The sequence below is a fragment of the Phyllosticta citribraziliensis genome, assembly GCF_038025025.1.
Source record: "Phyllosticta citribraziliensis strain CPC 17464 chromosome Unknown J3D65scaffold_14, whole genome shotgun sequence".
In the NCBI taxonomy this organism is placed as follows: domain Eukaryota; kingdom Fungi; phylum Ascomycota; class Dothideomycetes; order Botryosphaeriales; family Phyllostictaceae; genus Phyllosticta; species Phyllosticta citribraziliensis.
Genome location: NW_027117351.1, coordinates 341,263 through 353,416, shown reverse-complemented (window position 1 = coordinate 353,416; position 12,154 = coordinate 341,263). Strand labels below are relative to the sequence as shown.

General features: G+C 59.4%; 4 protein-coding genes across 4 annotated transcripts; 2 read left to right on the top strand and 2 right to left on the bottom strand.

The window, feature by feature from the left end:
• The first annotated feature begins 2,108 nt into the window (after positions 1-2,108).
• J3D65DRAFT_640650 (prenyl cysteine carboxyl methyltransferase-like protein Ste14) lies at positions 2,109-3,384 on the top strand. Its single transcript, XM_066801816.1, has 2 exons — positions 2,109-3,047; positions 3,097-3,384. Exons 1-2 carry the CDS (start codon positions 2,234-2,236, stop codon positions 3,246-3,248), a joined length of 966 nt encoding a protein of 321 aa, XP_066650494.1. The 5' UTR covers positions 2,109-2,233; the 3' UTR covers positions 3,249-3,384.
• Positions 3,385-4,873: 1,489 nt separating this feature from the next.
• On the bottom strand, positions 4,874-6,657 carry J3D65DRAFT_640646 (uncharacterized protein). The gene is made up of 4 exons (XM_066801815.1): positions 6,288-6,657; positions 6,188-6,207; positions 5,986-6,089; positions 4,874-5,930 (listed from the first exon to the last, which is right to left on the bottom strand). The coding sequence occupies exons 1-4, from the start codon at positions 6,565-6,567 to the stop codon at positions 5,135-5,137; spliced, it is 1,200 nt and encodes a 399-aa protein (XP_066650493.1). The 5' UTR covers positions 6,568-6,657; the 3' UTR covers positions 4,874-5,134.
• Positions 6,658-7,108: 451 nt separating this feature from the next.
• On the top strand, positions 7,109-8,348 carry J3D65DRAFT_561552 (uncharacterized protein; the record flags this gene model as incomplete). Its single annotated transcript, XM_066797523.1, has 2 exons — positions 7,109-7,678; positions 7,734-8,348. 2 exons carry the CDS (start codon positions 7,109-7,111, stop codon positions 8,346-8,348), a joined length of 1,185 nt encoding a protein of 394 aa, XP_066650492.1.
• A 903-nt stretch (positions 8,349-9,251) lies between these two features.
• On the bottom strand, positions 9,252-11,727 carry J3D65DRAFT_640637 (glycosyl transferase). Its single transcript, XM_066801814.1, has 6 exons — positions 11,273-11,727; positions 11,142-11,220; positions 10,892-11,085; positions 10,214-10,841; positions 9,851-10,161; positions 9,252-9,737 (listed from the first exon to the last, which is right to left on the bottom strand). The coding sequence occupies exons 1-6, from the start codon at positions 11,359-11,361 to the stop codon at positions 9,527-9,529; spliced, it is 1,512 nt and encodes a 503-aa protein (XP_066650491.1). The 5' UTR covers positions 11,362-11,727; the 3' UTR covers positions 9,252-9,526.
• Between the last annotated feature and the right edge of the window lie 427 nt (positions 11,728-12,154).

The window sequence follows — 12,154 nt, the reverse complement described above, 5'->3', positions numbered from 1 at the left end:
GACATGCCGCCGCTGAGCTTGTGAATGCTCCTCGTACCTGCTCGCGTCAGCAGCGAGAGACTCCGTGTAGCCGTCGACCGTGAAGCTGTCAGCCTCAGCGGTGCTTTCGTAGCAAACAAGTGTGAAAAGAGCCTCCATCAAGGACGCACAAACAAGCCGCGACGGTATTGATTGCGCAAGGCTGCCACGCGCAAGGTAGGTACTTCAAAGGCGACTCAACAGCCACGCGAGACATCAACCATCCACCTCTTCGGAAGCGTCTCCAATCTCCCCCAAGACGCCTGCCTTCTTCCACTCCTCACCCAACAACCCCAAGCAAGCAAGCAAGCCATTGCGATCACCGACCATGGCTGCTCCCTTGACGCAGCAAATCAGGAGCATCCGCTCGGGCATCTCCAACATGCGCGGTGTCGCCTCGGAGCACCCATTGTTCAAAGACCCGGAAAGATCAGCGCGCGTCAGGAACCTCAGAGAGGCGTTGGACGCGCAGTGGAAAGAAAGCTTCCTATCCACTACCTGCATGCTTTGAGGGCTTTTCACTGCGGGTTGGAGAAAAGGGAAAATGCAATTCGGTCTGCTGATGGTCTAGGTAAGAACTCATTCTATGGTCCTCATGCTGCGCTCAGACGCCGTGTGATGCCGCGGAAAAATGCGTCTGTTCGCCGCCCGATATTCTGGCAAGCTGCTGTGTGGTTACTTCTGGTAAGCTCCGGATTCTGCGGCACCTTTCTCGCTCGCCGCAAACGCACGCCAAAACTTTTCCTCTGCCTGCAAGTCTCTCCTCTCGCCGTCCTCGTCATGGTCCTGAGTGAGGGAAGGATCCACCTTTGGCGTCTCCTGCCTCTTCAGGCGGGCCTGGGAATCAGGGGCGGTCTCATCGCCCAACACGACGGGGCCGACGCCCTTGGCAGCAGCCTGCTCGGGGTCCATGAGCGTCTCAATCTTCCTGATGATGCGCGCGGGGTTGCCGGCGACGACGGTGAAGGGGGGTACGTTTTTGGTGACGACGCTGCCGGCGCCGACGGTGCTGCCGCGGCCGATGGAGACGCCGGGCAGGATGGTGACGTTGCCGGCGATCCAGCAGTCTTCGCCAATGTGGATCTCGCCACCAGACTCGGGGCCGCGGGTGCCGTTGCGGATGGCCGGGTCGAGCGGGTGCGTGCCGCTGTAGAGCGAGACGTTGGGGCCCATCAGCGTGCGCGAGCCGACCGTCACCTTGCACGTGTCGAGGATGGTGCAGTTGAAGTTGATGAAGACGTTTTTGCCCATGCTGATGTTTGTGCCGTAGTCGAAGTGCAGAGGGGCCTCGACCCATGGCTCGTCCTCAAAGAGGGCGGCGTCTGCTTCAGGCGTTTCGGCTTCAGCAGGGAGTGGCGTTGAGTCGTGGAGGACGCTGTGCAAGTGTTAGACATGGTTGAATAGGGAAAGAGTTGGTGTTCGTGATGTCGTGTGGGAGGTTCATGGGACGGGAATGAAAGCTGAACTTACTCCCTGAACAATTCAACCAGCTTTCGGCGTGAGACTTCGCCTGCATTGTTGTAGCGCTTGCAAGCATGCTGGCAGCGTGTGCGCAAGGCAGTCAATTGAGGGGTAAAGGCGTGGTAGAGCTCCCCACGGAGCATCTTTTTGTGGTTTTCCACCTCGTCAATCTCCGCTGGTGCTGACATGTTGCTCTCCTTGCAGATTTGAATCCAAACAGTAAAACAGAGGCCTGGGGAGTGAGTACGAGAGAAGAGACGTGGACAGTTTGGAGGATCGACGTCGTGGTGACAGGGCAGGGGGTAGTCCCGCACGGTCTAGATCATCTTATCTGATCTCCCGTAAGGCTGGTCCTGGTGGCTGTGCAATGGATGTGGCAGGTGGAATCGCTTTGGCAACTGGTGTCTATTGCGACTTGGATGCTGCCGACGCCGACGCAGATGATGAGTAGATCTCATCAAAGTCCACCTCAGAAGCTTCAAGTGCACCCTTCTTTTGCGGACTGCTTTGCTCTGGCACAAGGCTGCCGATCAAACTGCTCACCGCCTTTCAGACCGCCGTCCCGCATGCGGCGCGCAACACCACGCCGCTGTAGCCTGCCTTTTGTGGGCGTTTCTTTTTCCTCCGGCTCTGATATTGTTCGCTCGTCGCTTTGTCCCGCTTCTAATAGCGACGCGCGCGCCTCTGTCGTCCCAGCCTCGAAATGAAACCTCCTCGCATCTAGACGCCTCTACCCTCGAGTCCTTCCACCACCATGGCCGACAGCATCCATCACGCCAACGGCAATGGTGTCTCTTCATCCAACGGCGACGCGCCCATCTCGTGGCCCGTCAACCGGCCCCCGAGTCAGGGCACCTACACCAAAGAACTAGATACCGAGATGCGCGAGCGCGAGCAGGCAACGCTCCAGGCAAATCAAGACCCACGGGCCACCTTTGCCGTCGAAGCAAAGGAACTGCTGCCCGGACAGCCGCGCTCGCTTTCGGGCATCGGCACCCGCGCCTTTCTGATCGGCCAGACGCTGGGCCTGAGCATCGCTGGCGCCCTGTACCTCGCCCAGGTCAAGCAGGACCCCGTTTGGCGGGCGCCCTTTTTCCTCGCCGTGCTCTGCGTCTTTCACTTTCTCGAGTATTGGATCACGGCCAGGTACAACACGGCCGCCGTCAAGACGGCGTCGTTTCTGCTCACAAACGGCCGAGAGTACCAGATTGCCCACACGGCCGCATGCTTTGAGCACCTGGTCACTCGCTACTACTTCCCCAACTTCCAGTACAAGCTGGAGCTTGGGGGTCTGAGGCTCGTCCTGGGACTTTTCCTCGTCCTACTCGGGCAAGTGGTCAGGACCATTGCCATGGCGCAGGCCGGCACCAACTTCAATCACATGGTGCAGAGCAAGAAGAATGACGGCCACCAGCTTGTGAGGACGGGCATCTATGCTTGGCTAAGACACCCCAGCTACTTTGGTTTCTTTTGGTGGGGACTGGGCACGCAACTGCTGCTCGGAAACACAGTTTGTCTGGTCGGCTACGCGCTGGTGCTGTGGAATTTTTTCAATAGGAGGATTCATCGTGAGTTGTCCAGCCAGAGCTTACAAGCCCTTGCTAACTGTTTGCTCAGACGAGGAGACGTATCTGGTCAACGTCATCTTTAAGGGCGAGTATCAGGACTACCGCTCCAAGACTACCATCGGCATCCCGTTCATCCATGACCCGAAAGAACGCGTTGTTGTCAAGCCGGTCAACGCTCCATTTAAGCTGGGGAAGCAGTAGCCGCGCGGCACGTGGAGGGCCTTCATGTACAATGACTGACACGAAGAAATGTCAAGACAGGGTTACGGAGCTGTTTAAAGCTCTTTCACCTTTTCCTATAGATCTGAAAGCATAGAATGCAAGTTGTATGGCGAAGTAGCATGCGTGCGAGGCCTGATATCGAGGAGTAATTGAAGTGACGCATAGACAGCCGTGAGATGGTCCTATTTCTATGCAACATCACCTAGGGAGAATGCATCCACTACCACGGATAAAGCTAGGGAATCACTTCACCACAGCCGAGGGATTTGATATCGACCAGTGAACACTTACGCCACAACACCCCTCACCAGCCACACCCACGAGCCAGGTATTCCCTGCCCTGAAGGCTCATCCCCCGCACAGACCACACCCTCTCATCAACGACATCTTCCCAGCCTGCACCTACATCCCTCCCTCTCCCATCCATCCCCAACTTTCAACCAAAGCAGCACGTCGCGCCCCAGCAAAAAGTCGTCAGTGACGACAACCATCACCGAGCTTACACGACAGCCGTGCCGCCGCCGCCGCCGCTGCAGCTGAGCGCTTGCGCGCTCGCTCGCTCGCCGGCTGGCTGGCTGGCTGGCCGGCCATGGGTGCTCAAGAACAGAGATCGGAGGCGACGTTGGGCGCGGCGGCGTGCTGTGGCGGTTGAGTTGAGTGGAGGAGTCTTTTCGATCTTTCTGTCTGTCTGTCTGTCTTTCTGTCTTTCGTTCGGCCTAGCTTCGTCTCATCGTCATTTCCTTCATTTCCTCTCTCTCCCTTTCTCTCTATTCTTCTCCTTCGCGTCGCCTGCTTCTTTCTTTGCAGTCTTCTCACTTGCTTGCTTACCCACCTACTCCCCCACGGGATCGACCTTGCCTCACAGCTTCGTCCATCTCCTCAACAGCCAGCCAGCCATCCAGCCATCCACACAGCCCGCTCGTCGTCGCAGCACACACCCACGGGGTGGGCGCGGCCAATGACGACACCACTTCGCCTCGAAGCCGCCACGCATGTAAGCGGGAGAGGAGGCATCGCCGCGCAGTTCGGTTTGGCCAGTTGGTCGCCGGCTGCCTGCTGTCCCTTGCCGCATACGTGCAATACAGCGCGCTAGTGAGAGTGCACATGTAGTTTTCAATCGGAGGCCAGGGCGTTTTTTGCTCCGTCGAGCAACTGGGTGGGTGGGTGGGTGGGGGGCTGCTGTCGTCGTGGTGGGGTCGTTCGTTCGTTTGTTTGTTCGTTGGGTGGCTGCTCGCGAGGAGGAGGGGGAGCGGCGGAGAAGAAGAAGAAGAAGAAGAATTGGGGGGACGGAGGAGGTGATGCGCGCGTTCAAAGCGTTGAAACGACGGACGGACAGACGGACAAACAGACGGATGAGACGGAGAGGCAGTTTTATCTTTTGCCCGATGATGAGAACAAGCCAAAGTTGCAGGCAGCCCGGTCTGGTGCGCGTGCGTGTGGTGGGCGACCTTTAAGGGCTTCCCCATGCGCCGCGCCGCCGCTGTGGTTGTCGGTGAGAACAAGAGAGCTAATTTGAGGGCCACCGTTCTTTCTTTGTGTGTATGTGTATGCATGTAACAAGTTGGCGTCGTTATTTAGTTAGAGGTTGGATTTAAAGGTGCGGCGCTTGTTATGGTGGGTGACAGATGAAGGGGGTGCTATAAGGGTGCAGATGAGGTGATGGATGGGTGCTCTGTAGATGCATATATTACAATGCGCATAACAATTGCTTCTTTGACGGTCAGAGTTTACATTTCATAACCAACTACCATTTTCTTTTTCGACTCGTCTCCTATTGCCCCACCAAGTCTTTACAAAAGAAAAACTCTAGCCATCTCCATGTCCCTCATCTAACGCAGCTCATATATGCGACAGCAAGGCCCTTCTTACACATCCTTGACCCAGCTATCGTCCTTCTTCTTGCCCTCCTGTCCCGGGCCCTCCAACGCCCACGTCTCAACCAAGCCCACCTTGGGATCCTCGTCGGGGAGGCCCCTCGCCCTGCGCACCTTCAGCACCTCGTTCCTGACGCGCATGGTGCACTCCTTGCGCAGCTCGACGGCCTCCTTGGCGTGCTTCAGGCCGTCGTTCAGCACGCCGACCTCGAGGGTGTCGCCGCCGTCGTAGCGCTCCTTGAGGCGGCGCCAGCGCGCGCGCAGGTCGCCAAACACGGCGTCCGTGTCGACCTTGTCGCCGAACGTGACGTTGACCGTCTTGCCGACGCGCGGCAGGAAGCGCGGGAAGGTGCGCGACTCGTGCATGATCTGGTCCGGTCCTTCGACCCACATGGGCACCACGTCGGGACAGGGCTCGCTCTCGAGTATCAGCCGCGCCACGCCCCATTTGAAGTAGCGCATCGTGCGGTCGTCCTTTTGGTGCACCTTGCCCTCCGGGAAGATGTGCACCCAGGCGTGCCGGCGCGAGAGCCAGGCTGCCGGCGCGGGGAACGAGTCGTGACCGTTGGTCGTGTATGTCAGGGCGGCGGAGGAGAAGGGGTCGGGGATGTCGCGGCTGTCAACCGCCGGCGCCTTCTCCGCTGGTGGCGGTGGTTTGGCAAAGGGCGCGCGCGACAGCAGCCGGATGGCCTGCGTCATGGTGGGCTGGAAGAGGCCGCCATGGGGCGAGTGTGCCAGGCGGTGGCAGGGCAGCGTCTGGCCGAGAGAGAAGAAGAGCGAGAGCGTCCTGGCAGCAGTGTCAGCGGCGTCCAACGCGCCAGCAGCAGGCGGGCGGCGTGTACTTGTTGGGGAAAGCCAGGTCGTGGCTTGCAAGGCTCCAGCGCAGGTTGTCGGGATTGAACATGTAGGAGAGAGGCAGCGAGCCCCATAGCAGCGGGTCATCCAGCTGGAGAGCGCAACGGCGGGCAGTTAGCCAGGCAGAGCGCAGCGAACAGACGGCGGCGACGACAACGGTGGCGCCGGCATCAAGGCGTACATACGTACAACGGACACATGGTTGCTAACTGTTGATCGCAAGCGGCGCCATTAGCTTTTGTCTTTTCCACGAGTACCGCTGCGTCAACAGAGGCGGGGACGAACGAACCAGTAATCAAACCGCGCTCCCTGCCCTCGACGCTGCGCCGCTCGTCGAGCAGACGCAGGAAATTGTCCATGCCATTGACCTCGAGGTTGCTCAGGCCCGACAAGAAGCCGCGACACAGCAGCCCGACGATGCCCATGGTCGCGACGGAGCCGCATCGCCACGGGAGGCTGGGCGCCGGCGGGTGGTGTTGGAGCTGCGACGCTGCGGCAGCATTCCCGCTGTTGTTGCCGTGCGGCGGGTTGTGGTTGTGATGTTGGGGGTGGTCATCGGCCGGCGGCATCTCGCTCCCTCAGACTCGACGCATCGGAGACGCAGGCATGGGAGGGAGGGAAAAAAGGAAAGGGGATAGAGACGGAGACAGAGTTTACGGTTGGGAAAAATCGGTGGAGCTGACGGTTCGACCTGGCGGCGATGGGCGCGAGGGGGGCCCTTGCACGCTGCCAACAACTTGGAGCTTGAGCCCGGGCCGCGTTTTCCTCCAGCGGCATCGGGATCGGGAGGGGCTGGAGACAAAGTCTTGCTGTGCAAAGGATGGATAGTGTTTCTCCTTCTCTATCTTCAACGTCCCTCATGGAACATAGGACCACATCCCGGTGGAATGCTGCAGATATGAGTTCTGCAACTTTTTGCTCCGAGACCTGAGAGGCCTGAGAGTCCAGCCAGGGTCCGTGCTCGAGAAGACATGGCCGGGGGCGTCATCGTCTCGTCGCGTCGCTCGTCTGCATCGTCCAAACACTACCGCTCACATTGCCATTCTCTTCACTCCGCCTGGCGCAATTCCAGCAGTACTCCGGCGTAGCCATCTCAATTCCGCTGCCGACATGTCGCACAGTATATCTTGCCTCAATACTACACAAATTACATGGCTAACTCGCAACTCAGGTAAGCGCAACACCTCGCTCGCCTTCTTCACCTCGTACGAGCGCGACCAGCTCAAGTCGACCTGGGGCTCGCAGCGGACGCGACTCGCGCGCGACTCGTTCCTGCCGTTCGCCTCGTGCCGGCTCTGCCTCCTGCCCAGCCGGGACCCGGTGGCGTGCGCGACGGGCGGCGACATTTTCTGCCGCGAGTGCGCCGTCGCGAACCTGCTGGCGCAGCGCAAGGAGATTGCGCGGCTAGAGCGGGAGCGCGAGCGGCGGGAAAAGGAAGAGGCGGAGGAGAGGGGCAGGGCCGAGGATGAGGAGCAGAAAAAGGCCGTGTTGGACTTTGAGCGGGTGCAGATGGGGTGGGAGGCGAAGAAGAGGAGAAATGGGGAGGATGGCGGCGGCGAGGCTGAGGTTGAAGAGCGCAAGAGAGGCACGAAGCGGAGATTCGAGGTCGATGAGGAGGAAATCTTGCGTGCGGCGCTGGAGGAGCGGTCCAAGGCGCGCAAAGCGTTGGAGGAAGAACAGGTGCGCTGACCACCGACGATGCTCTCCACCACCACCACCACTAACCCCACGACAGAACCAATCCCTCGCCGCAAAACAGCTGCCCTCCTTCTGGGTGCCCTCGCAAGCCCCAACCGCTTCTACCACCACCGCCACGCCTGCTGCCTCTGCGCCCATAAAGCTCCACCCCATCTGCCCCGGCTCCGACGACGCCGCGCCGCACCCCTACTCTCTGAAGACGCTCGTCACGGTGCGCTTCACCGAAGATGCAGCGGCACCGCGCGGCGGCGGCGGCAGCGGCAGCGCAGACGACAAGCTGCGCACCTGCCCGTCCTGCCGCAAAGGCCTGTCCAACGCCACAAAAGCCGTGCTGGCGGTGCCGTGCGGCCACGTCGTGTGCAAGCCGTGCGCAAAGCAGTTCCTGACGCCCGAGCCGCTGGATCCGCATCACCAGACGTCCGCATCGGCAGCGGCAGAGCAGCAGCCAGAGGCCGGCGTCGTGCGCTGCTACGTCTGCGAGGAGGTCGTCAGCGAAGCGAAGGCGAAGCGCAAGGACAAGAAGGATAAGGACAGGAAGAAGAAGGACGGCGGGTTGAAGCCGGGGTTGGTCGAGATTCGCTGCGAGGGCACGGGGTTTGCGGGGGGTGGGAAGGCCGTGGTGGAGAAGAAGGGCGTGGCGTTTCAGTGCTAGATGGGTGCGATCGAAGATACCAACACCAACAGCAATGGAGCATCAAGCGGATGCGTTTTGTGGTGTTGACATCATCTGTCTACACGTCTGGTCCGTCCGGTCCCACAAACCTCTCCCGAACCAACCTCTGCACTCTCCTCACGCAGCAGCGGTAAACGACCAGCGCGGCAACGCTCGCTCTAGCCTTGCACCCGCGCGGCGAATTGGCGTCATCTCGCCATCCTGTCCCTTCTCGTCCCATCTGTCTCTGCCGTCTGGCTCTAGGCGTCATATTTCCTGCGGAGATGATGACGGTGATGAGGAGATTGCAGCCTGAGGCAGTGCAGTGCAACACCGTAGCCTCAAGGAAGCACGCTGGCCTAGGCATCCACCTACCTATTTATTACGTGCATGAAGATGGACAAACACTCCGCACAAATGCCGTACTGTACCCATCATACAAGGGCGATCAAACGCGAGGCAGTGCCGTACACACGCAGAAGAGTTCGATGGAAAACAAGACAGACGTCGGCATCTTCCCTGCCGCAGAGCGTTCATCTCCCGGGCGCCGGCGGCTGCGCAGGGTTGGTCTGTCTACTTTGCTGTACAGTACATGCTGTGTGCGCCGTGTCCTGATCGCGTAGGTGTCGCTCGCCAGTTTACACGTGAGCGGACGCGGTCTCGACGCAGTATGCGTGCGTGCTTGCGCGGTTGAGAACAGCGTACACGGCTGCCTTGATGCCAATGACTGACATCGGTGTGCATACAGTGCAGTGCGTACAGTACAGTGTAGAACACTATACATACACAAGTGCCGACCAACTGAGCTCAGGGTTCAGTTCGGTTCCAGGTCCAGGTTCAGGGGCAAGTCAGGGTTCAAGGATATGGGATCGACCCGATTGTTTTGCTGGGCTAAAAATAGCGGGGTGCAATCAAAGGCTGCACTGTATTGCGAAGCTTGGCTCGCTGTTCTATTTTGATTTACATTTTGTGGTACTGTGGTGCTGCTAGGCATGGTGAGATAAATGTAAGGTGCAGGCAGTGCCTACATTCAAGGCTTTTTTTTTTGTTTGCAACGCTATATCGCATCTGGTTTTGTTCGAAAGTAGCTCACTGCCCACACGCCTGCTTGCCTGCCTGCTTCCCAGCCTTCACAACCAGGAGCAGGTAGGCAGGAAATGCCAGCTACGCTATCTGCATCAGTCGCTTAAGTACACATTCATGAAGCCGAGCCAGCTGCCAAAGACGCCGACGGCCGAGTAGGAGCTGGTGAACATGAGCGGCAGGAAGGCAAGCCGGCTGCCGAAGACGACCCCGTGGAGCAGCGACGTGTACGCGATGAGCGGGATGGCGACGGCGATGTACAGCAGCGCGAAGCGGTCGAGGAGAAAGAAGCGGGGGTGTGCGGGGCTGCGAGGGCGGTTTTGCGTTAGCATTGGCTTCCTTTGCCTGTCTAGAGAAAGCGGAGGGCGGAGAGCGAAGAGGGGAAGAGATTTGGGGAAGGGCACGGGAGGGAGACGTACGCCGGCGTCACCTTGTCAAACGCCACCAGCAGGCCGACCAGCCAGAGAATGGTGTAGACGGTCTTGATGGGGAACTCCATGGGCGTGAAGAGCAGCGGGAAGAGGCTGACGTGCCCGGCGACGGCGAGCGGGCGGAAGGCGCCCAAGTAGCGGCGGTCCTTGAGCGCGATGAGGCTGAAGGGGATGATGACGGTCAGGATGGCCTTCTCGTGGACGTGCCAGCCGAATAGGAACGACGCGTAGCCGCACAGCGTCACGGCGCCGACAAAGGCGTCCCACGTGGGCTTGATGAAGAGTTTGATGAGCGGGATCTGGAGGTGGAGGTTAGCTGGGGCTGTGTGGAGAGCGACGAGGGAGACGCACAATCTGGAAGAGCAGAGCTAGCGCAAAGGTGGCTTGCTTGGGGACGTTGGGGAGCACCGCGAACGACGCGTCGCCCACGAAGCCGCGGGTCAGACTGGTCGCGGCCGTCTGATCGACGGGGAGCTTGAGGTACGGCGCCAGAAACAGCAGCACGCGGTCGACAAACGAGTACATGGCCCAGAAGTTTGGCGCCCAGTACGCGTGCGTGAGGCCGCGGTCAAAGGGGAAGAGGCGGGTCAGCAGCTGGGGCACTTGATCCCAGTAGACAAAGGGGCCAAAGGCGGCAGCAAAGATGGCCGCGAGACCCAGGCCCAGCTTGGCGCAGTTGAGGAATTGGATGCGGAAGATGGAGCGCGGGCTCAGGCAATATACGCGTAGCAAGTAGACAAAGTAGGCTGGGGCGACGTATAGGTAGAGGTGCTTGAAGCACAGCAAGATTGCAAAGAGGTAGCCGCTGAGGAGCAGGGTGGACCGCTGCCGTGCCAGGACCAGGGACAGCACAAGGATACCGAACATGAAGCCATTGTACTGGAAGTGGATGTGGTCGATGATGAGCAGGCCCGGGGAGAGCAGAACCGAGAGAGCTGCGGCATGGGCGAGTTTCTTGGAGCTGGACTGCTTGACGTAGCTGCTGGACAATTAGAGGTTTGCAGCTTGAGCTTGGGCCGGAGGACGTGCAGATGGAGAGCATAAACCAAAACTAGCTCGGTCAAGATGACAGTGGCACGCTGAAAGTAGACGGTTTTCCACGAGTCGTAGCCAAGAGCCTCGACATTCAACATGGCCCGGTCAACGAAGCGGGCAAACTGCGACAGGGCGCATTCGAAAAAGGCAAAAAACGGCGGATAGTCCAGCGTCCATTCCGAAGTGTTCTTTCATTCCATCAGCTGTGGTGTTTGGGGTTGGTGTCTCGGATGCAGAGTCTCACTTCATAGTACCATTCCTTGGGAGACAGCGAGTGAGTGAGGGCAAGCCAATTGCGGTGAACCTCGAAGTCGGTGGATTTGCTGTTTTGTTATTACGTGGATTGAGGACTGAGACAGAAAGGGGGCAGCTCACTATGCCGGGAACAACAAGACCTTGAGGGCAGCGGCGACTATGGCACACTGTTTTATGGAAGGGTAAAGGCCGACCATTTTGCAGGACATGCAGCGGAGTCGAGGTGAGGTGGTCCGGGAGGGTTTCGGCCAGGGGTGAGGCTGGGCGGGTCACGTGCGTCCAAAATTGGAAGCGCCGCGGAAGCGCAGGGCTGGCTGGGCCGGGAGTCGTTGCGTGGGACTTTTTGTCGAGATGAATTTACATGGCTGCACACATGCTGAGACTCGGTCGACAGTGCAGGAGTTGAGTGGACGGCGGGAGGCGGACAGGGACAGGGCGGGAGTGGAGATGGAGATGGAGATGGAGATGGATGGAGATGGAGATGGGGATGGGGATGGGGATGGGGCGTCGCGAAGAGTGGCTCATTTGCAGACCATCCGATGGCAGTGCACCAAGGCCGGGAGCAAGGAGCAAGGATGCCGTCGGAAAGTTTTCCATTCGACCCCTATGACTACATGTGTGATGGTGCCCGAAACGGCCTAGCTCCAGGAACAGCGGCGCCAGCCCAGGCAGGGCAGGGCAGGGCAGGGTTCCAGTTGGCAGGCCATCATGCACCACACCACCGCGACGAGACAGCAACAAACGGCCGTGGGTGGTCGTAGGCAATGAGATGGTATTTGACCTGCTGAGGTACATGTATCCAGAATGCAACCCGACCGAGATGCTGAGAGAGTCAAGTCAAGTGAAGCTGTGCTGTGCTGTGCAGTGCAGACTGGCAGGCTCATTTGAGAACCCTGCCTGGTGCCTCCCGTCCTGCCCTGTCCCCGGACGGCCAAACCAAACTAGCAGCCACCACCACCACCACCACCACCGCCGCCGCCGCCGCTGCAGCACCGCTAGCCT